At 28.0% G+C, this 23,537-nt stretch overlaps 1 protein-coding gene across 5 annotated transcripts; it reads right to left on the bottom strand.

Moving 5' to 3' along the window:
• Positions 1–621: 621 nt before the first annotated feature.
• Positions 622–23,320, bottom strand: LOC134837994 (uncharacterized). 5 transcript variants are annotated; one of them, XM_063853418.1, is made up of 11 exons: positions 22,806–23,320; positions 8,975–9,312; positions 8,417–8,600; positions 8,055–8,129; positions 5,343–6,107; positions 5,034–5,280; positions 3,559–4,438; positions 3,044–3,501; positions 2,894–2,992; positions 1,132–2,107; positions 622–755 (listed from the first exon to the last, which is right to left on the bottom strand). In XM_063853418.1, exons 2-11 carry the CDS (start codon positions 9,198–9,200, stop codon positions 715–717), a joined length of 3,951 nt encoding a protein of 1,316 aa, XP_063709488.1. In that variant the 5' UTR covers positions 9,201–9,312; positions 22,806–23,320; the 3' UTR covers positions 622–714. The 5 variants fall into 5 exon arrangements, with proteins under 5 accessions (XP_063709488.1, XP_063709487.1, XP_063709490.1 ...); XM_063853417.1 differs by having other exon boundaries at positions 22,810–23,320; XM_063853419.1 differs by having other exon boundaries at positions 737–755; positions 861–2,107; positions 22,810–23,320.
• Between the last annotated feature and the right edge of the window lie 217 nt (positions 23,321–23,537).

Here is a 23,537-nt window from a genome sequence, read left to right as displayed (position 1 = left end):
TTGAACAAATTTAAGTTCTATTTATTTCATTGAATTTTTTATTGCAATTTTTTTTTTCTATAAAATTCAATAATAATTAAAATTTTTTTCAATTAATAATTAGTATTTTTTATTTTTAAAACCATCGAATAAATATTAATAAAATTTTAAAATAATTAAAATTAAATTTCTTTTTTCTCAAAATTTTAAATTTTACAAAAAGAAAATTATTTAAAAATTAAATTAAATTTTATTATTAATTTAATTTCTAAAATTTTAATAATATTTATTTGACTTATTCTAAGTAAATAAAAATTCTTATAAAAATTCAGATTTAAAAAAATGTTAAATTAATTCTAAAATAAATAAATTAAAAAATTTTTAAAAAAATTTTTTGAGTTTATAAAATAATTTTTTTTTTTTTTTAAAATATAATTAAAAATTTAACATAAAATTTTTAATAAAATTTTTCTAGTTTTTTTTTTTTTTATTCTCAAATATAATTTTGAATTATTCATGCAATAATGCCATAACATTAATATTCTGTTGTATAGTTAAAATGGAGTGTTTCTAGAATTTATTTTTTTTTTTATTTTCAAATGTGTTTATTTTGTAGTAGACAAAAAATTTGTACAGAGTAAGCTCGTTTATCTAGAATAATACTGCCAAACAAAATTTATTTCCATAAAAAAAGATACGAGCCAAAATTTTGTTTCTAAGATGCTAAAAATGGAATCAAAAATTACAATAAAAATGCACGAAAATCACTAAAAAGCCTAAATTTATACATATTTTATATACAAATTTCAAATAAAAAAAAATCTTTAAAAATATTTAACATAAATTAATTAAAAAATATGATAAAAAAGCATCATATTTACACTTATTTTTACATATACATAGAATTTTATGTAATATTATTAATTATATTTTTTTTAAATATAATATATAAAAGGAAGTGTGAGAGAGCAGTTTTGAAATTCATTGTTTTCTATACAAATATCTTTTTTTTTTAATGTGGTGTCGTTTCTTAAAATTTTAAATAATTTCTGATTCAGAAATAGTTGTCGGTGTATGTTTGTTACGCATTGATTAATTATTTTGTGGATTGTAAATATTTTTTTGTTATCTAAACTGTCGTTCCGTACGCACTAAAAACTACTCTCGTACTATCGGTGTCAAGCGAAATATCTTCGGGGCTTGCCAAGTCGACTCGTACTGTCTCTGTGTTATTTTGTCCGTTGCGATTTCGTCGATTGCCTGCCCAACTGCTCAAAGTCCATTGATAACTGCGTTGATTTGTGCTGCCTGTTGGCGTTGCACCGCCTTGACTCCCGATACTTTGTCGATCTGCTGTTTGGGGCGACGTGATAGTGACAGTTTCTGTTCGATTGACGCACGGCAGCGTATCTGTGCATCCGATATCTGTGCTTCCAACGATATCCATGCTATCACGTGTATCTCCAGATGTCTGAGAACGCGAATCAAGTGAGTCAATGCTTGATTCTGTAGCGCCGCCGCCTCCACGGAACCGAGAAACTGCATTAACTGCCAACATATCGCCTTGACAATCCTCGATGGACTTCAAAATGTCGCCGCAAACGTCGCATTCGAGCGGAATTGGACTGTCACTGTCGCGGTTGTAGATGGAAATGGCAATGTGCACGGGATGCGGTATCGGAAGCGGTATCAAGAGTTTCTCCATGAAGATATTTTCGTATTGTTTTCGTTTCCAGGGACGTAAAGTGACGCGTTTCAAGGTTTGCGGGAGCGTTGTGCGTCGCGCACGAACACGAGGCGTCGTTAAACCAGCTGTCGTGTCTTTTTTCTCCGTTTTGTTTGTGTTGATGGCGAGACGAGAGCGCGGATTGAATGCTGTTACCTCGAGATATGGCGAATGAACTTGGATATTGCCTCGTGGTGTGTAAACGTTGCCCAAGAGATCCGGTCCGTTTATGATTTCGCTTGCACTTTGAACCATCTCGGAGTATCGCACTAAATCCAGTTGCGTGTGTGGCTCTAACTTGAATTGCGTGTCGGTGTCGCTGAGAGGCGTTAAAAAGTCCAAGCCGAAGATGTCGGCGTAAATTAGACCTGCTAATCCTGCCCAATCGCCAACGGAGAGACCCTGAAATGAAAGAAAAATAAATAAAATTTCATCAATTAGACAGAAAAGTCATCATGAAACTCAAAAAAAGTTCAAAAAGTGCTCAATTTAGACCAAAATTACCGAATTTTAATTTTTTTTTACAAAATTTTCCTAAATAAATTTTTCAAGTTTTCATTTAAATTTTTTAAAAATTAAAAGCTTCTTGAAAATTTTTGATTTTTTTAAAATTATTTTCTTTGAATTTTCATGAAATCGTACATTTTTTGAATTTTCTTTAATTTTTTTAATTAATTTTATTTAATATTTTTACGTTTTTCAACTTTCAGAAAAAATTTTATAATTTTTTAAAATAAATTTTCTGAGTGCTTTAATCGATAAGACAAAAAATGTTTTCAAAATTTTATTTTTTTAATTATTTTTTTTTTTTTTTTTGTATAAAAGTGAAAAAATCAATAATTTTCAAAATTTTTTATAAATATTTTCAAATTTTTATTTAGAAATTATTGAAATTTTAGATTTAATTTTTTGAATTTAAATTTAAAAAAAAAAAAAATTTAAAAAAATAATTTGATTTTTTAATGAACTGTTTCTCTAATGCTTAAAATTTTTGAAAAAAAATTAAAAAAAAAAAAAAAATTTTTTAATAGATAATTTTATAAAATTTTCCTTTTGAACTCATTTTCCAACTAATTTTTTCTAAAAAAAAATTTATTATTTTTTGTTTTCAAAAAATTTAAATTCTTTTTAAGTTTCATGGTTTCGTTTAAGGGGACAAAAGTCAATAATTTGAAGTGAAAATCTTACTTTTGCATCCCAAAACTCATCTTCGCCCATTGAAAGTCGAGAAATAACGTGATTTGGGTAGAAACGTTCCAACATATGCGCTCCTTGTTGAATGGCGATCTAAATTTCATAAAAATCATTAAAATTATATTTTTTCATTAAAAATCTCACCTTCAGCTCGACAGTATTCAATTTTATACGACTTTTAACTTGCGACGTCAATCCTGTTTGCAATTCTCGTCTTCTCTTCTCGAGTTTTTCATGCAAACTAACCATCAAGTCTTGTGCCTCGCGCTCCAGATTCTTATACGGACCACTTTTGGCGAGTGTCGCTGAAAACGGACCAAAACACGCTTCCACAAATTGACTGAAATCCTTTTGAGGCTGACAAATGATTGTTTCCATCGAATGTTGGTACGCCTGAAGCTCATCAAGCTCCATTTTAGCTTCGAAAGCGGCAAGAGCCTGTTCTGGCTTAATGGCGAAGTAGTAATCTTGGAATAATCCGGGTCCAGCAATCCTTCGTACAGCAAATCCATCAGAAGCGGGAATTCGCCCGACTTTTTTGATGAACAAATGGAACATAACCGAATCCCAGAATATGCGGAACCAATATCGAATGAAGCCAACTGTGGAAATTTTTGAAAAAAATTAGAAAAATTAATTTTTAGAGGAAATTATCTTACCAATTAAGACACAAACAGATAAAAATGGACAAATGATGCCTCCAACGAAGAGAGCAGCAATCGGTTGAAGCACTCCTTGCGCCAAAATGTTCCATCCGATGGCTTCAAAGACAATGGCGAAGCGATTTCGGTTGTCATCCGGGCAATCGATGTCATAAATGAGCATTATGTAGATATGCAAGATGATTGTGACAAAGGGAATCCACAATGGAGCCGTTAGAGCGAAAAATATGCTCGTGCCACTAACGACGATGCACAACAAAGGAAACAGGAACAAAATCATGAAAGTCCCGAGAAATCCTTTTATGACATAATTGTACAATCGATTCAGCTGTCGCGTAATTCCTTTGCCAATGAAACCAGTATCGGGCTCCGTTTCGAATTTCGTGCGAGCTTTTGAGATATGGCGCCACAATTCAACGAGCCGTGAAACCATTGTCGGTGTAATACTCGTTTTTCTGGGAAAAAGTGTTCCATTCACTTGCGACAACTCCAAATCCGGCATGAAAGGCTTCACGCAAAACAAAGCACGAAGCCCCAAAGGACTGCACCATGGCACAATGACGCCAAGCAGGAAAATTGTGTTCCAGGTCCAAGTCCATGTACGTTGCACTAAATTCATGACGCGCCATAGGGGCCAGCGTGTCGTCGTTGTTCGAATTATGTCCTTTTCCACGAGAAAAACTGGTTGACTTGGGTCAGAACGGGGTGTCACGATGGAGGTTGCTTGTTGACACGTCACTGTGGGAATGACTTCTGAATGCCCTTGAAAGCTGCGACGAATGATCCACGACTTGGGGGACCAAATGCGGATCGCCCATTGGAAATTTCGCGTTGGAGTCTTGTCGTTTTTGAGTTCTTTCAGTAAAATGGGTTCACGCTGTGGATGAAAAATTAAAAAAAATATTAAAAATTATTCTGATTCAAAATTATTTTGAAATTTTTGTCTAAGAAAAAATTTCGACATTTTTTTGAATAATTTTTTATAAAATAATTTTTTAAAAATATTTTTGATTATTTTTAAATAAAGAAAAAATAATTTTTATTGAAATAAAAATTAAAAAAAATTAATTTTTCCTGACTAAAAATTGAAAATTAAATTTAAAATATTTTAGATTAAAAATTAAAATTTAAAAAATTTATTTAAATTTTTTAATTAATTAATTTATTTTTTTTTTTTAATTTTAACCTGAAATGAGGAATTTTTAAATTTAAAATTAAAAAAAAAAATAAATATAAAAATTTGTCAAAAATTTTAACGAAGATACCTAATTTTTGTAAAAAATTTGATAATAAAAAATTAATACGAAAATAATAAAAATTAATTTAAAAATTTGAAAAAAATTTTTTTTTAAATTTAGGAAAAAAATTCATAAAATCTCATAAAAGTAATATTTTTATTTTTGTATTTTTATGAATTTTTAATTTAATTTTTTTTAAATATTTTCCTATTATTAGAATAAAAAAATACTCACATCTCTTAAAAATGCTAAATCACGATTCAAAAAGTAGACAGTTTGCTGTAAATTGTGCTTCAGACAAATTTTGAGAGCTTCCTCGTGCGCTGCAAAGATAGTTTTACTCATGCGAGACGATTCGGCAATTCTCAATTTCATCCGCATCCATGGCGCGATGCGAGACAGTACGGGATGTGTTTTGATTAAAAGTTTCTCTTGTTCATTTCTGGCTTTTTCCAAATCTTTTTTCACCTTTTCAATGGCTCTACAATAAATTTTCATTAAAATTTCGAAATTTTTTGAGAAAAAACCTAAAAAAAATCTTACTTGTGCATTATAACGACAGATTGCGCCTGTTGTACGAGTAATTGTGGCACGCCGCTTCCCAACTCAGCCAAATCTGGATTGTTCAATATCGAGGTATACACTCGTTGCAAATATTCCTTCATCACTGCTTCGTTGACTTCTTCCTCGATTTCGGCATCAGACATTTTCTTTTCGCGCAGCTCGGCGATCAGTCGTTCGCGGAAATGCAAAAACCATCCGCGTGTCTCTTTCTCCAGAATCTGCACTAAAATAGGCAGCGCTTTTCGCATAATGTCACGCGAAAAAAGTCTCAAATCGATGTCTTGTCCCTTTGGCGTAACGAAAAGATAGGGGACTGGTTGGGCAGTTGTATCACATTCAACGTCAAATTTTTCCATCGTGGCACGGCGCAGTTGTCGTCGCACGTACGTACAAAGCGAATCGAGACAATCTTCGTATTCGGTGCGACAAACGAGCTCCGCAATTAAGTATCGACAACGTTCTTCCTTCACTTTTTGCTCCAAATTGTGGGCGACGAGCGATGGGACGCCCACTGTGATGTCCAAAAGTTTCATGAAACCTTTCAGGAGGGCTTTTGCAGCTTGAGCAACGGAGAAAAAGGAGCCATATAACCGAGCACAGGCAGTAACGACGAGAAAACGCGCCGCCAACGCCAAATCTGAGAGTAAAGAGTCATGAGTGCGCTCAGTGCCTTTTTGCAGGATCTGAGATAAACGCCAGCGATGCACTTGTCCCGGAAAATTGAGACTCGGCACGTCAAATTCCCTGAAAAAAATGGAAAAAAATTAATTTTATTAAAAATTCTTGGAAAAAAATTGAAATAAACAACTATCGAGGACATTCAACACTAATTTCATGCTCATGACAACAAGGACAGAGTGCGAAAAAATTAAAGACGTGAAAAAAAATGAAAGAAAAAACGGAATCGAAGGAAGAAAAAAGAGAAAAAATATTTAATTATCATGATCAAATTGCATTATTAGCAGCAATAAAGGATTCCTGTAAAACTTACAATTAATAGAGAATGGCAATTATTATAATTGGCCTTATTTTGTAAACATTCACATGTACAACAACAACAACAAGACTACTGAGAGACACACAAATTCTGTGTGTGAAGTGAGAGAAGTAGAAGTTAAAAGGTAGACAAAGATAAAATTAATGATATTAAAAAGTTGAATGAAATTCACTGTACAGCGGCGATGATGTCAATTATATAAATAAACGAGAAAAAATGCTGATTATGGGACTGCAGGTGTTATGGAATTGTTAATTTTTCTATTTTTGTCATAAATTCAAAAAAAAAAACTATAAAAACTGGAATCATATTCATTACGTTAAGTGGAATGGAATCATCCGTATCCGAGAGAAAGACGGCAAATGAGAGAGATCAATGGCCTAAAAATGTGTTAGTTATTCATTTTTGTTGCGATGATGATCCAGAATTGAAATTTTGTTCAATCGATTTGTTTATTTTTTGATAATTTGTTTTTTCATTTTTTTTAAATGGAGACGACTTGTTTTTCTTTAATTAAATTTTTTACCGAAAATTGTTTTTTAGTAAAAGTTCATAAGAAATACTCTTGAAATTTGTCAGTTTTATAAAGAATTTTTATAAAATTTAATGCATTTTTAATTAAAATTTTTTTGAGTTTAACAAAATCTGAAGATTTTTTAGAAAGTTAGCTCTCTAAATTTTTTTAGTTTTGTCATATGAAATACTTCAAAAATGTTCAATTTTGTCATTTTTTTTAATTAAAATTTTTTTTGATAAAATATCCTTTGAATATGTTTAAATCTGATGAGTTTTTTAAAAGTTAGCTCTAATTAAAATTTTAGCTCTTTCACTTGAAGAACCATAATATTGATTAAAAATGTTCAGATTTTGTCAGATTTAGATTTAAATTAGATTTTCACATATTTACTTTAAAAAATCCTTTGAGTCTATTCAAATTTGATGAGTTTTCTAAAAGTTAGCTCTCAAATTTTTTTTTAGCTCTTTCATTAGAAGAACTATAATTTTGATGAAAAATGTTCAGATTTTGTCAGATTTAGATTTTTATTAAAATTTTGCATATTTTTGATAAAATATCCTTTGAATCTGTTAAAATCTGATAAGTTTTTCAAAAGTCTAAAAGTTAGCTCTCAAATTAATTTTTAAAAAAATACTTATAGTTCATAATTTCATAAGAAATAATCTACAGGTAAAAATTTCACCAAAGTCCTTGAACAACCTTGATATTTAATTACGCTTTCTGCAGTACGAAACCTCAAAACTTCCCCGAAACAGAGAAAACGTGCCACAAATCAGTCAAAAAACTTTAACAAACAACCCCAAATTCCTTCGAAAGTAAGCATTTCATTTCCCAAACATTAAATGCCTGAATTATTATTCAAATGAACGAGACATTCTCGGAATTTAACTGAATATTACATGACACGATCAGAAATAAACAAGAAAAAAATAATAAAAAAAACATTTTCTGCTCTACAAGTACAAGACAACATATCATCAGAAACAGAAAAAAAACGATAATTATGACATCAAAAAATCATAGCGATAAATTATTAAAATTATTCACTTGTTGAATATTGATTAGAAAAAAAAATAAGTACTTAAAAGGAAATGAAAATAATTTCAGACGATTTTTCTTTTTTTTTTTTTAAGTAAAAGAAGCGTTGAGAGAGAAAATTTAAAGTATTTCCTCCTACCCTGTAAATCGTATCGATTCTAATTGTTCCCAATTCAATTTCTTCGGTTTGCTTCCATATTTTTCCTTTTGCAAGCTTTACAGAAATACACAGAGTTTGTTATGTGTTTGCAAAGATTTTTTTTTCTTGTGGTGAGTTTTTGTATTTTTTTTTTTTTGTATGATCGAATATTTAAAGGAAAATGTTTCGTTTATGTTTTTTTTTTGTTGTTTGGTACAGAAAAGAAAATTTTATTTAAAGGGTGATTGCTCAATATAAATTTTTTATTATTAATTTTTTTTGTACTTTTTTAGTAAAAGCTGGGGATTGTGTGTTCAAAGCGTCTAAGTATTTGACGAAAACGAAAGGAAATTGCTACTCACCCTTTTTCCCGAACGGCACGCAGTTGAGAATTTGTCAGTCTACGTGGCTCGCCCGTTCCATCGGTAGCAACAGCGTCAAGCTCATCGAAGGGCGGTGCAATAAACAAGTCACGCAAGTTGATGGGACGTGGTTTTCTGCTAACTGTGCCTGTTGCCGGAGTTGGGGTCAAAGGAGCTGGAAGGTCTAAAAAATATTTTTTTAATTATTTTATTTTTTTTTTAGTTATTTATTTTTTAATTTTATTTTAATAATTTTTAAAATTTATTTTTTTTTAATTTAAATTTAAATTTAATTTAATAATTTAATTTAAATTAATTTTTAATTTTTTTAATTCAATTATTTTAATTATTAATTATTTTTTTTAATTATTTAATAAAAAAAATTTCAATTAATTAAATTATCTTTTTAATAATTAATTAATTATTTTTATTTTTTTTTATTAAAGTTTAAATTAAATTAAATAAATATTTTTTAAAATTAAATTTAATAAATTAATTATTTAATTTAATTTTTAAATTATTTTTTTCTTAAATTTCAGAGAAAAAAATTAAACTCACTGATAGGAAAAGTTTTCCAATGGTACAAAAATTGCTCAGCAACGCTCTTTATATGTTCAATGAGTTGCTCGACTTCGGGCGGAGCACCAACGAGATTTATGGGGAACGAAAGCGATTCCTTTTCGGCATTAAATAACGAGCACGGGCGTTGTGGCATGATGAGCGACGTTCTTTCACCGCTATTTCGGCTCGAAAGCGGAAGCGTTGCCGTATCTCCGGATTCCATGTCGCTATTTTCTTTTTCGTGGAATACAGAAAAAAATTCTATAAGCTACTTTTGTTGCGGCGGAATTATTTTGTTGTCATGATGATGATGATGATGATGGTGGTTAGTCTCGCTGAAAAGAGAAAGGAAAAAAAGGAAAATTGAAAATTCATTCGAAAAAGCTTTTAGTTTTTTGTGTGTGACAAGAGAAGGACAAACATTTTATTTTATTTTTTTCAATGAAAATGACAAAAATTTCGATTTTAAATGAAAATTGAATTATTTTGGGATTGAAGTGGTTCGTTCCATGACCAACACAAATTCGAATTGAGTGCACGCGCAATATTTACTCCATTATTCATGCACACAATGGAAGACACGAGAACAATCAGCAAATCAGAAACAGAAGAACATCTCATAAATCGCTAGTTTTTCACTGTCTGATTATCTGCCTCTTGCTATTTTATTTGTTTTTTCGTGCTTTACTACCTTCTGAATGGGTCGGCGGCGTAATAACGAAGGCAATAACATTCTATTTCTCGGATAGAAGTAATAACAATCAAGCCAGTGAGGGAGAGGAGAAACGGAAAAATAATGAAAAATTATTTTTTTTTTTGTGAAAGTATGAACTTTAGCGCATTTTTTGGGTAAAATTGCATTTTTTCAAGAATTTTAATTTTTTAAAAATTTTCCATTTTGATTAAAAAATTTTCATAAATTTTCCAAGACTTTTCGAAAAATTAAAAATATTTAATTGAATTTTTTTTTATGGAAATTCTTTTGATTCATCATCATGATTTTTATTTTTACGAAAATTTTTTGAATTTCCCAAATTTTCCGGAAAATTCGTAATTTTTACAAATATTTGTGATTTTTCTGAAATATTTTGACTTTCTTATCTAACTTTTGTTCAACTTAAAATTTATTTAATTTTTAAAAATTTTCTGAAAAATTTATAATTTTTTTTTTTTTGAATTTTCCGGAAAATTTATAGTTTTTCTTAAAATTTTCCGAATTTTCTAATTTTTTTTTTTTAATTTTTTTGACTTTTGATTGTAATTTTAGTTATAAAAAACTAATAAAACACTTTTAATGTATCAAATTTTCTAAAATTTCCCGGAAAATTCATGAATTTTCTTAAAATTTTCCGGATCTTTTAACATATGATTGTTTTTTGCTTGCTGTTTTGCATTGAACTTTATAAAACTTTCCGGAAAACTCATAGGTTTTCATTAGATTTTCCCACAATTTCCCTGCTTTTCCGGGATTTCCCTGAATTTTCTTCAATTTTTCCATTTTTTATGTGAAACAGACAACATCATTAAATTTTTTCTCAATTTTCTTCGAAATGCGGCAAAAAAATGTACATATTTATAGAATGTTTACAACATGTTTGCCTACTTCGAGTTTATAGCTTAGCATTTCACTTTGTTTCCTCCTTCTCGTTTTCCATTTTACTGTCTGTCGTGTCTCTTCTCTCTCTCTACGGAGCAATATTGTCTATTTGCAGACATAGTTTTATTTTTACCCAGAATTGTTAACTCTACAACAACAGGTATTCCAGCTACGACGACGACGACGGCTTAAAGGCAATCACCTACGAACGACGACGCACAAAAGAACGAGTGTCTCTCAGACAAAGTTAATTCTTTCCTATTAAAATGTTGCTTGCTGATAAAGCGAAAAGTGTCGCTGTAGCGCAAAATATCGACTGATAATACAAAAGCAAGCACCAAAAGGGAAGAAGGCAAAAAAAAACAGACAGTAAGTTTTTTAAAGTAGTTATTATGGCACGGAGACACGAGGCGAGGCAGCTCAAGCAGAAGAATTAAATGTAGTGACACGAGTGTGACATTAAGGACACTTAATGTTGACACAATCGGTAAATTTGTTCGAATGACTAATGACTTTTTGGAATGAGACTTCTGTGCTTGTCTCTCTCTGAAAAGTTGATTAGATATTTTTTTTATGAATAATGACCCAAAAAAAAAAATGTTTTTTATGTTTGAAGATCCGATCTTTCTCATATTTCAGTTTTTTTTTGTGTCTGACATTTTCATATTTTTATGTGAAAGAACACAAAAATTGGATTATCTTTTCCTCGAGGGACGATTTAGGCGCATTTAAGGTATACCAAAGTGCGTCAAGCATATCATATTTCTTTTTTGTGACCTTTCTTCGAGTTGAAATAATCAATTTATGTTGAGGTTTGAGACATTTAATTTTGAAAAGATGAGATTTTTCATTGTTTTTTGGCTTAAAATGTTAATTTATGAAAAATTATTGTCTCTGAAGACCAGAATAATTATATTTTATTTTTTTTTACAGACCTAATTCAATATTAAATTGATAAAAAAAATAAAAATAAATCTTAAAAAAATAAAAAAAAGTAGTTTAATTTTTTTAAAATAAATTTTTAATTAATTAATTATTTTAATATTTTTTTAAAATTAATTTTTAATTTTATAATTAATTTATAATTAATTAATTAAATAATTTCTTATTTAAATTAATTAATTTTATTTAATTTAATTAATTTTTAATTAATGAATTTAATTTAAATTTTTAAATCAATTAATTATTTATTTTTTTTCAAATTTTTTAATGATTTTAATAATTTAATTTTTTTTAAATCAAATTCAGTCTTAAATAATTTTTAAAATATTTAAAATTTTAAATTATTTTTTAATTATTTTATTTAATTTAATTTTTAATTATTTTATTTAATTTAATTAATTTATTATTTATTAATTATTTTAAAAAATTAGTATTTTTTTTTACAAAAATTTAAGGTTTTAAAATTTTTTGTTTTAAATTCATAAATAATTTTTTATCAAAAAACCTGTAAAACAAGTAAAAACATTAATTTTTATCAAAAAAAATCGCGTCCTTGAAAAGGCCCTTGACAATTTTTCTAACAAAGAAAGTTCATTGATCGCTATCTTGTCATCTCATTATGTCAAAAAAAAAAAAAATCTCCACGCCCAATATTCTCAAATGACAAAAAGCAGTTTTTTCTGCTGTATCGCTGCAAAGAGATGAAAACAGCATGCCAATTATTTGCCATCTCATTAAACGCCAAATTTGTCAGATGCTTGACATGGAGCAAAAAAAAAAGTGTCGATGTCATGTTTTTTCAGGTCCATTCCATACCGCACAACAAAAAATGAACTTAATAAGCAGCTTAAAAAAATGATCGATTACAAAAGCGACAAAAATAATCCTTCTTCCTTCCTTTCATTTATTTAGTGGTTTTTTCTTGCATAAATCATCGACGGTCTGTCTCGAAAAACTTTTATGTCATCCTCTTAACTTAAATATTTATTTTCATTATTTGCATCAGAAAAGAAAGAAATTTCTCGAAAAAAGGACCGAAAAATATTTTTTTTAGTGCTGTCAACTTTTGTTGTTATTACATCAGACCACGGTCGGTGCCGAAAGTTAAATGAAAATGAATAGAAAATCAATTTCAATTTGGCAGTCCTTTTTTCGTCGCCGTTCTTCGGCAACGAGCAACGTTTATTCAAGTTTTGGACGGAAATCAAGACGACCATTCATTTTATTTATTACCTACATTTTTTGACGAACGAATTTATTGTGTTGCTATTTGAGTGACTTTGCTTGATTTTCGTGATTTTTCTTCATTAGAGGCGATTATAAGCATAAAATGTGGCACAAAATGAATAAAAATTGCTTTGTCCCGAAAAAAAAATTTTTTTTTTCGTCTAATAAAATTCTCAGTTACGCAATTTGTTGTTTTTTTTTTTTATTGACAAATTTGCATTTCTGTCTGTGTTTACTTAAATTAAAGCGATTATCGGTCATGAGCAAAATTTTAATTATCTGATAAGTAGTTTTCAGACGAATAATGTAGCAATTCAATCAATATTTGAACAGCTGTGTGCATTTTTTTAATAAGCAAACAACGAAAATTCATTTGTTTGAATATTGATTAGTTATTTAGTTTGGTGTCTCGTCAAATATTGTATTTTTTTAGCAACGAGCTGCTGTTTTTGCTGCTGCAGACATCGTTTATTGATCGTGATGACACTTGCTTCAAATAAAAATAAAAAAATATTACAACAAAGAATTCTTTTATGACAAAAATGCTCGTTTAAATGTAAAGGCATCCGAGTTGTACGTGATCAGTTCACATTTTAGAGAGAAATTTATTAGAAAATATGGGACAGACTGACATTTACGAGAGATATTGAAAGAAATTTTAGTTTTGTTGAACAGAAATTTAGTAAAACACTTAAAAAAAAAATTTTATTTAGTTTTTAGAAGTTTTTCCTCGGAAATTTCATCTTTGATTTTTTAAAAACAAAAAAAATATTATTTTTTACATTTCACGGTTTTAAAGCGTAATAATATTTAAAATAAAAAAATAAAAAAAAAAAAAAAATTAAATAAAAAAAAATAATTAAAAAAAATATTTAAAAAATTATAAAAAATTAAAAATTTTTGTAAAAAATTTAAAAAAATATTTTAAAAATAATTTAAAAAAATATATTAAATTTAAAAATAAATTTAAAATATAAAAAAAATTTTTAAAAAATTATAAAAAAAAATTTTTAAAAAATAATAAAAAATAAAAAAAAATTAAAAAAAATATAAAAATTAAAAATATTAAAAAATTATTAAAAAACTTATAATTTTTGAACTTTTAACCTTTAGATATGAAATTCAAATTTTTAATCCATATGAACTTTGTAACTCACTTAAAAAATGTTTAAAGAAATATTTGTAATTTATTAAGATCAGTCAAGAGAAGGTATTTAGGCAATTTATGTTCAAAATTCTTGGATATTCATAAAAATTTCAACCCATCTTTAGTAGCGAAAATTAATAAAATTTACAAAAATTTCCACGGCGGGTTCCCCCATTTTAATGAAAAACATAGAAATTTATTTTTTTTATCACTAAAAATTGTAAAATTCATTAGCGAGACAACAATTTTTCACAATATTTGTAAAATATCTAATAAATACCAAATACCTCAACTATTCGTTAATACATTTGCCCCGAAGGTCTCACAAATTGTGTAAACGATTAATTCAACGACTAATTAATTAAAAATAAAAAAAACAACAAAACACAAGAAGAAGTCTCATGAACTTTTAATTAAATTTCTCATCGGCAATCAATATTGATTGATCTGGAAAATTAATAAACGAACTACCTACATACTACTTCCCGTTAATGATGAAGCGATGATGAAATTTCGTCGACTTCTTGACTTGTCGTCTTGTCGCAGTAGTTTATACGTCGTCACATACTTCGAGATGCGAGAGATTTTATGTGACGACACGTCCTTCAATCGTGTCATGAACTATGTCTGTGGTAGGTAACTGCGAGCAGCAAAAAGTCGTTACTTCAATGTTGTCATGCATTCCGATAAACAGCTTCGATGATTTTCTCATTTGTGAGGCATTTCACTCAAACTCACTTCAAATATCAAATTCCAATCAGAAAATTTCCTCTTGTTTTTCATTTATCTTCGTCTGTTCGGTTACTCGAGTGTTCGTTCAACTGTTGAAAACTTTTCCACTTTTCGCAGAGTTTACTTGATAAATGTGAGTGATTCGTTTGCCTGAAACTCCTTAATCAAGCAAAAAGACGACGCATGACGATGGACTGTGGAAAGAGTCTGAGATTAACTACAATCATTTATCAAATTTTATATTTATTTTTATATGTTTTGGAGACGACCCAGACACTCATCAGATGATAACTCAATTGCATTTGATTACCGATCCCCCGGACATTAACTAATAAAAAATACATTTTTTATGACAAGTGGAATGTTATTTATGGTCCATCTCTCACAAAAGTCATTCACTACAGTGAATATTCCATTAAAAATTTAATTTTTTAGTTGGTTAAATTCTTAAAATTTAGCCATTTAATTTTTTTTAAGTCAAAAAAAAATCAAATTTTAAAAGGAAAAATTTTTTTAAAAAATTTAAAAATTAAATAAATATTAAAAATTTAATTCTTTCTGTTTTAATAAAAAAAAAATAATTTTTTAAAATAAAATAAAATAAAAAAAAATTAATTAAAATTAAAATTAAAAAAAAAAAATTAATTAATAAAATTAATTTAATAAATACTTTTTAATTTTTTTTAATTAAATAAAAATAAATTAATTTATTTTGAAGTTTTTTTTTATTTAGGTCAATCCTTTTAAAATTTTTTTTTTAATTAGTTTAAAAATTAATTAATTTATTTTATTAATATGCACTAAATTTAAAAATTTGATTTTGAAAAATAAAAAAAAAAATTTCTTTAAAAAATATTTTATTTTATTATAAACTAAAAATTTTAAAATTAAGAATTTAAAAAAATTATTAAAATTTTTAAATTTAATTTAAAAAATAAATAAAAGTTAAGCGATTTAATTTTTTTAAATCAAAAATTAAAAAAAAATCTATTAGAAATTTATTAATTAATTTTTAATTTGTGTCTATTTTTAGAATTTTTACTGTATTTTATTAACCACCGGGATAAAACAAGAAAATTTTAAATCGTAATTAAAATTTAATTCATTTTATTTTGAGTGAAAAAAAGCATCAACATGCGGGTTGGTTCGCCGCAGAGAGTAATATAAATAACGAGTTAATAGAAATTGGAGTGAAATGCATAGAATGTTAATGATCGACAGCAGTAGCAACAAATTTGAATTATAAAGTGTAAAATGGTTACGTCCATTTCACGTTCATTGCACGTGTGGTAGTTTGCACCGAAAGAAAAAAAAACACCTTTTTGCTGTTTGCTTTATTGCCTGTCGGTCGTCCAACGAAACGGGGCGTAGTGTGTTGTGTCGTGTCGTGAACTATGATTATCGCGTCGAACTTTCACACAAAAACCCCTAAATAATGTTTAACATTGTAGCGTACTTTGGCTTTATGGTGCGGCATGCGAGACCTGTTTTTGTTATAAAGGAAAAGTCGAGAACGACCTTGAACGAAGGTATCTAGAGCAAGACAAGGGAAAAAGGAAACAGATGTAATAATAACAATTGTGAAGTGTTGTAATAATAAAATGCAGCACGCGCAAGGGTTTTTGGCTGTAATTGGGGTTTCTTGAAGAAGAAAAAAAGGTACTTTTCAACAACTTTGTAGGGCTTGTTTTTTCTTCAAAGTTTAAGAAGTAAAATATTGGCGTCATTCATTAAAGAGAGCATAAAAAGTTTTATTGTATAATTTTTTTAATAATTTTATAGCTTTAAACCACTAAAAAATTTAATCTGAAAAATTTTCTTTTCCTGTTTTTATTTGAATAAAAATTTAATTAAATTTAATTTAAATTAATTTAATTTAATTTAAAATTTTTTAAATATTTTTAATTTTTTTAAATATTTATAGGTAGGTATATTAAAAAAATATTAAAAAAAAATAATTAAAAAATCATATTAAAAAAATAATTAAAAAATTTATTTAAAAAAAATTAATTAAAAAACAGCAAAAAAAACGAACTAAAAAGTAATAAACAAGAGCCTTGTAAGAACAAATTCGAAAAGAGTTGTTAAATTAACAAAATAAAACAATAAATTTAAAAATAACAAAAAAAAATTATTTAAAGGATTTATTTCAGTCTACGTCAGTATTAACATTTATTCTAAAATAAATCCTTTAAATAAAAATTTTTGTTACATTATTTACTTAACACTTTTTTTAACTATGTTCTCACAAGGCTCTTGTTTTATACTTTTTAGTTCGTTTTTTTTTCAAAAACTTTTTTTTAAGTCAAAATGGATAAATTTTTGTCAGAAAGGTTTAAAAATTTATCATTTTCTAGCTTAAATTTGCTAAATAGAATAGAAATACTTCAAAAATTCCATCATAAATTCATGAGCAACTTTCATGCCAAATGAAACTTAAATCCATTTCTAAGCATCTAAACATGCGTGTTGCAATGCAAAAACCGATCTTTGTGTTAACTACTGAAACAATATCTTTCTTGATTACTCAATTGTTGTTCAGTTGCTCATTCATCTCGAACTTTCCCTTTCCTTTATATGTCTTTTTATTTTATTTTATTTTTTTCAGCATCTCTAAACACACGAAAGAATCCACGCTCGTTATAAATATTTATTTACCGATACTATTTACAAATATGGTCCGCAATAATCGTTGTTAGCTGAGAGTTTCATTACCTATACGTGATGCGACGTGAAAAATTTTTTCTATGTAAAAAAAAACGGAAAATGAAAGTATTACTTAGATAAATTTATGCCGAGGCACGTTCTAATATTCCCTTAAAATTTATCTGATTTTTGTGTGAGTTTTGTTTGTTTGTTGTGCATCGTCATTTTTTAAGAAGGTCATTTAATTTTATTGCAAACTGATAAAATCAAAAGTTATTTTAAAATAATTTATTGCAACGAAACATGCGGTTTCACCTCGTTATTTGGCTTTTAACGTGAAAAAGTTATTTTGTACTGAAAATTCTCATTAAAATTCTGTCATTACCGCAAAATAAAAGGATTTTTCGTCTTCTTTGACTTTTTTTGTGATTGCTGTTACTTTTCACGCAGTAATTTCTATGCATAAATGATGAAAATTTCCATCCTGGGATTTCGTGTAAAGTGTTATGTAACACATTCATCCTAAAAAACATTTCCTCTCGTTTTTCACTCCGTTTTCATTATTTATGAAAAATTGTCGCTCATGTGTGTAGTGCAGAAAAAGGTCGATTATGTAACGAAAAACAAACCAGCGGCAGCAAATTATCCATTCTCATAAATAATAACAAGCAAACGAACGGGAAAAAGGGAAACAATCAAGATAAATTGCGTACATTTCGATTCACGTGGTGAAAAATCATAACAGACAACGAAACGAAAAACAACGACAAATATTTGTGCTTCATGAATGAGTGATTAGGTATGGAATCATATCAAATTCTGGCTGAACGATCGAACCAATACTAATGGATGGTTCGTTGTTGTTGTACAAGCAATGACCGACAAGGTTGTGTTGTTATGTATTGTTAGTTTTTTGATATAATCGGATGTTGTGCCTGCCTACCTGAATTGAAATGCAATATTTGTCCATCAGTTAATTGTGACACTTTCAAATCACAAATGGATGCACGTAATGCGTTTAGTTTACACATATTGATGGTTTTATGTGATTTTTATGGTTCAGTGAAAAAAGAAATTGAAAAAAAATTCCAATACATACTTCAGTTAAGTCAATTAAATTAATAACTTAAGTTAAGTCAATCGTTAATTCAATTTGTGAAATTATTTTTGAAAAGTAGGTAATTCAAAAAATTTTTCAAATTAAAAAAAAAATATTTTTTCCAAAAATTTAGTTAAAAAGCTAAAAACTAATTGACTTAACTTAAAATTTAAGACTTTTAAGTCAAAAATTTCATTTATTCAATTTTAAGCCTCCTTTAGGCTTAAGTTTAGATCAAAAATTTTTTTGAGTAACACAAACTTTTAATTTAAACTTTTTACTTAAACTGAAGACTTATGAAATTTTATCTTAAAATTGAACAAAAGCAGGGTCGAAAAAACTTTTAAGTCAAAAGTCGAAACAATTTGACTTTTGACTTAAGCTTAAGTAAAAGTCAATTTCAATTCGATTTAAGTCAATTTACTTGACTTAATTCAGAAAATTTTTCAATTTTTTTTTGCAAAAATTTGAGAAAAAATCTTCAAAAAGTCATTTATTCTTTAACTTAAGCTTAACTAAAAAGCATATTAAGTCAAAATATTTTTTTTACTTTTACTCAAGTTAAAGATTAAGCCTTAAAAAGTAAAAAGTCAAAAGTAAAATTCGAAAGTTTTTTCGACCCTGAAGAAAAGAATCTAAAATATTTTGACTTAAAAAACTTCGACTTAAGCTTAAGTTCAATAAAAAGTAAAAATATAATTTGTTTTTCTGCTTTTGCTTCAAAAAAGAATCAGTCATTTAAAATTTTTGACTTAAAAAACTGAAGTTAAATTAAATAGCTGACTTGACTTAATAGCTCAAAGAAATATCCAAAAGGTGTTAAAAAAACAAAAACGTCCTTTTCTGTCACCCCTTTAGCAGTTTACTTTGTGACAAACTTTTTTTTTGCTATACTAAAAGCTGCACCTTTACACTGCATTGAATCTGATTTATGGGTCATAAATTACAAATGATTGATTCGTTAGAACGAAGTTGAACTAAAATGCAAGTAAGCGCACTCGAAATAGTAAATTTTTCTGCTGAACTCCGGAAAAGGCACAAATCATCAGAATTTTTTGCTTCATTTCATCACTTTTTATTGAGGACATTTTTTTCTATGGTTTCCTCGATATTTGATACGAACGAAGTTTACTTTATTCAGCACTTGCTCAGTAGAAATGAAACGAAAGAAAGAGAGATTAAACGATGATGATGTTTCTCTATCAGTTATACTTCGTCGTTGTTGTTTAGACATAATACTAATAAATGCTAATCTTGATCTTGTTTCTTTACTCACGGCACGGAATACGTCGAATCATTACACACACCTTCCGCTTGAGCGCTTCCAGAAACATGATTCAATTACTTTTTTTTTGTAGGTATGGCTTTATTTACTGCGACGAAATTCCATAGACGACCAAATATTTTCATTTTTGTCGAACGTTCAATAAGCAGATGGTTAAAATTTCGATAATTTCATTAAGAAAAATGCCATCTTAAGCATTTTTTTCTAAAAAAAATTGAAAATAAGGTCAATTTCGAATTTCAAATGAACTAATCTCATATACACAGCTTCCGCCTCTGCTGCTCTTTTTTTGATTATCATAATTTTTTGTTTTCGTTTCACATATTCAACGACGACGTTGAGCTGCAAAAAAAGCAATCAAAAAAATCTTACGTGTCGTTATTTGAATGTAGAGACTACGTAATGTTGCTTGCACCCACTAAACAATCGCGCGTCTTCATTTTTTTAATACAAAGATAAGAAACTTTTTTGGATTCTTTTGTTCCATCCGAAAAAAAAAGAGCAAGCGAGACAGTTTTGTGTGACGCAGTTTTGTCACACACAAATGCACACATGTTGACATAAAGATTAATCCATTAAATAGAGCGACAACGATGCAAGAACGAGCACAGTCATTAATGAAGTTCTGAACATTCTTTTTTTTCATCAGAAACTAAAACTGAAATAAAATTTTAATAACAATAATAATGCTACTTTTGAATTAAAATACAATGGGAGCTATTTATGACGATGATGATGATCGTGCCGTTTTGAATATCAAAACACACATACCACTTAGTTCATCAGAATCGTCAGGGCGTTGTGAAAAATTTGTGTTTCGAAAATTAAAATTGAAGACATTTTTTGAAAAATGTATTTGTAAATATTCAGATTTCTCGATTTTATCATTTCATCAGTTGTCGTCAAATAAGAAATCTACTATTTATTAAGTTCTATGCATAAGATGTTATGATTAGTAAGTAATCAAGTCCCTATTATTAATTTCATTATTATAAATTTAAGTCCTGGTTAAATAAAAATTTGTATTGTATTATGATTTCATCGAAAAAAAATATTGCATGAGATTTTTTGATGGTTTTGTGTTAGTAAGGCCTAAAATAATAAAAAAAACCCTAAATTAAAAATTCTGGAATGAGCTATTAGGATTTTGGACATTCATTAGTGCATCGGGGATATTCAAGTAACTTTTTGGCATACCCAACCGAAATAAAATTGGGTAAAAACACTGAAGCTCATTCCAGAATTATGAATTTAGGTTTTTTCGACTGCTTTAGGCCTAAAAAATACGAAACCATCAAAAAATCTCATGCTTTATTTTTTTTTTCGATGAAATCGAGTGATGTGTATTCTGATGCAGATTACATTTTGAATGTTTTCTTAATAGATAAGCTCATTGGTTAATACCAACAAACTGCTTCAGTTCGATCTATGCCTTTGATCTGAGTTTTGTATGAAATATATTTTATTAACTGAATAACTATTAAATGTTTCAACTTCCTTTTATACTCTAATCATGGTAATCATTATAGTTATAGTAATGTTCAGAGTTTCCTTAAACTTTCTTTCAATACTTCTTCTTTTTGAAGATTACTGTTTCTATCATCCTTTATAATCTTAAGAGATTTTGATTTAGAGATTTGATATTATAAGCAGGATTGATTAGAGATTTATCCATGGAGCCTCGTCCTGTGTATTTATTTCCGTGTTAGTTCTTTTGATATAATTTCATGATTAAAATCATGAATTGTCTTTCTCGTCCTGAATGAAATGCGCCTTTCTAAAACGAAATATTAAAATTAAAAATATGTTTTTGAAAATCAAAATTCATTGCGAAACATGAAGTTCTCACAATTTTAATATTAGCCCAGAAATGGATGGATGGATGGAGTTGCTCTCTCTCTTGCTCTGTGTGTGTCTAATGCTTTTTGTTGTATATTTACTTGTGTTGTTGATACAAATAGGAATTCTTAATTAAAACATTTTTGTATTATTATTATTAATGTACGAAAACAGCTCATTTGTATTCGCTTGAAACAGATGTTCGTTCTCGTTACTGCGGACTTTAAATTTTAAAATTTTTTTTATTCGATTTTACATTCAATGCATTCGAACAACGCGCTCAGACCATCAAATCATAATTTACAATGTTTTTCATTGAGTGTCAACTATGATAGTTACAGATAAAAGAATAAGACAGAACAGTAGCGGCATGAATTGTTTATGCGGATCGGCATGATCTCACAGCTAAACCTTTATCGGGAATGGAATTCAATCTACCCAATTAGAGAAACTTTTCGCTTTTTTATTTACAAAACACGCAACGAAATATATGGAAAGGGAATCAAATTTAATTATAACATTCTGCGTTCTCCGGTCTTAATTGATGTAATTATACTTTTTGATGGAGAGATGCAAACAAACAAGAAACTTAGAATATGAGAAGACTTTGAGTTGATGAATTAAAAATACGAGTTATAAATAAAATAGGACAAGTTGGTATGAGATGATGATGATGATGAAGGAGGAAGAAGACGATTATTGCTCACTACACTATCTCGTGTTTATAGAACATTTTTCAGATTTTCTATCTTTTTATTTTTATGGAAAACGAATGAGTTGCCTGAAGCATGGCAAATACAAAGTTGCGATTTTTTTATATGAAAAATTGAAAACTTCTTGATTTTTATTTTTTTTAAAATAAAATTGTTACGTTTTTAATAAAAAATGCAATATTGTGAGAAGTTAAAAAAACTTAAGATTTTTTTTAAAAGATTTTTTTTTGTGAAATTTTTATATAATTTTGAATTAAATAATTTCTCAAAAAATCTCAAATTAATTATAAAAAATTATTTTTGTAAAATTAAAGCAAAATAATTAAAATTTTAAACAATTTTTTTTATTTTGCCTAAAAAAAATAATCTCACAAAAAATCGTAAAAAATACATTAAAAAATCTGATTGGCAAAATAAAAAAATTCTAATAAGAAATTCAAACACTTGAATAAACAAGACGGAACACGATGAAAGTTTTAAAAATTTTCGACAGCAAGTAAACATATCAACCAAATCCTGTCCACACTCGAGTAGCGGAAAAAAAGTGTAATTAACATAAAATCAACAAAAACTTATTACTCTTGGATGTGGATTTACGTACCTACCTAATTTTTTAATGTAAACATTCCATTTTTATTACAATTTTTTTTTTTTTTTGATAGTTAAGTAGTTCTCCTCGTTCTTGTTGTTCACTCAAAATTTACGCATTTTCATTACAACAATTTCTTTTTTTTCACAATTTTAGATGCGATTTGCTATTAATAGGTCATCGATGCTTTTCTTCAATGAACTTTACCATTGATACATTTCACTTTTTCTTCTTCAGACTTTTGATTTCTTTCTCTAAATATTTAAATTTAACATTTCTACACAATTTCTATTCTTCACACAGATTTTTTTGATTATTTTAATTTTTTTTTTGTGGTGTTAACGAAGTCTATTGATTTTTCGTTTCCGATCAATTTCGGCGATTTCGGATGTATTCTGGCTGAATTTTCACCGTTTTGCGTCGCACGAAGGTCCGGGGAGTGTGAGTTCACGGGCTGTGTCCTTTTTTGTCCCTCGGTTTCTGAGAAAAAAATGGAAAAATACTGCGAGACACGAAAATTTGTGACTTTTCCCTTCGACTTTTAGAGACAACTGTTCTGACTTTATCAATTTCATTCGTCTCATTTCGTCGAACCAAAAACTTCATTTTCAGAGTATTTTTTCGAACGAATACAGCAGTTAGAGTCGATTTTCGAGCAAATACAGTAGTGAGACGAATGAAATTGATAATCCTTGCTAATTCAATTTCCGGTAAGTATTCATTTCCGGTTTAAAGGCTCATTTC

This window comes from Culicoides brevitarsis, chromosome 1, assembly GCF_036172545.1.
Source record: "Culicoides brevitarsis isolate CSIRO-B50_1 chromosome 1, AGI_CSIRO_Cbre_v1, whole genome shotgun sequence".
In the NCBI taxonomy this organism is placed as follows: domain Eukaryota; kingdom Metazoa; phylum Arthropoda; class Insecta; order Diptera; family Ceratopogonidae; genus Culicoides; species Culicoides brevitarsis.
The sequence above is the reverse complement of the archived record's forward strand: the minus strand, read 5'-3'. Positions and strand labels throughout refer to the sequence as shown.

Excerpts from the sequence above, each read along its gene's own strand:
- LOC134837994 (XM_063853418.1), bottom strand. The coding sequence starts at position 9,200 with ATGGAATCCGGAGATACGGCAACGCTTCCGCTTTCGAGCCGAAATAGC. Across the intron at positions 8,601-8,974 it reads TTGGAAAACTTTTCCTATCA|ACCTTCCAGCTCCTTTGACC; the intron begins GTGAGTTTAATT and ends AATATTTTTTAG. Across the intron at positions 8,130-8,416 it reads CGTGCCGTTCGGGAAAAAGG|CTTGCAAAAGGAAAAATATG; the intron begins GTGAGTAGCAAT and ends ATTTCTGTAAAG.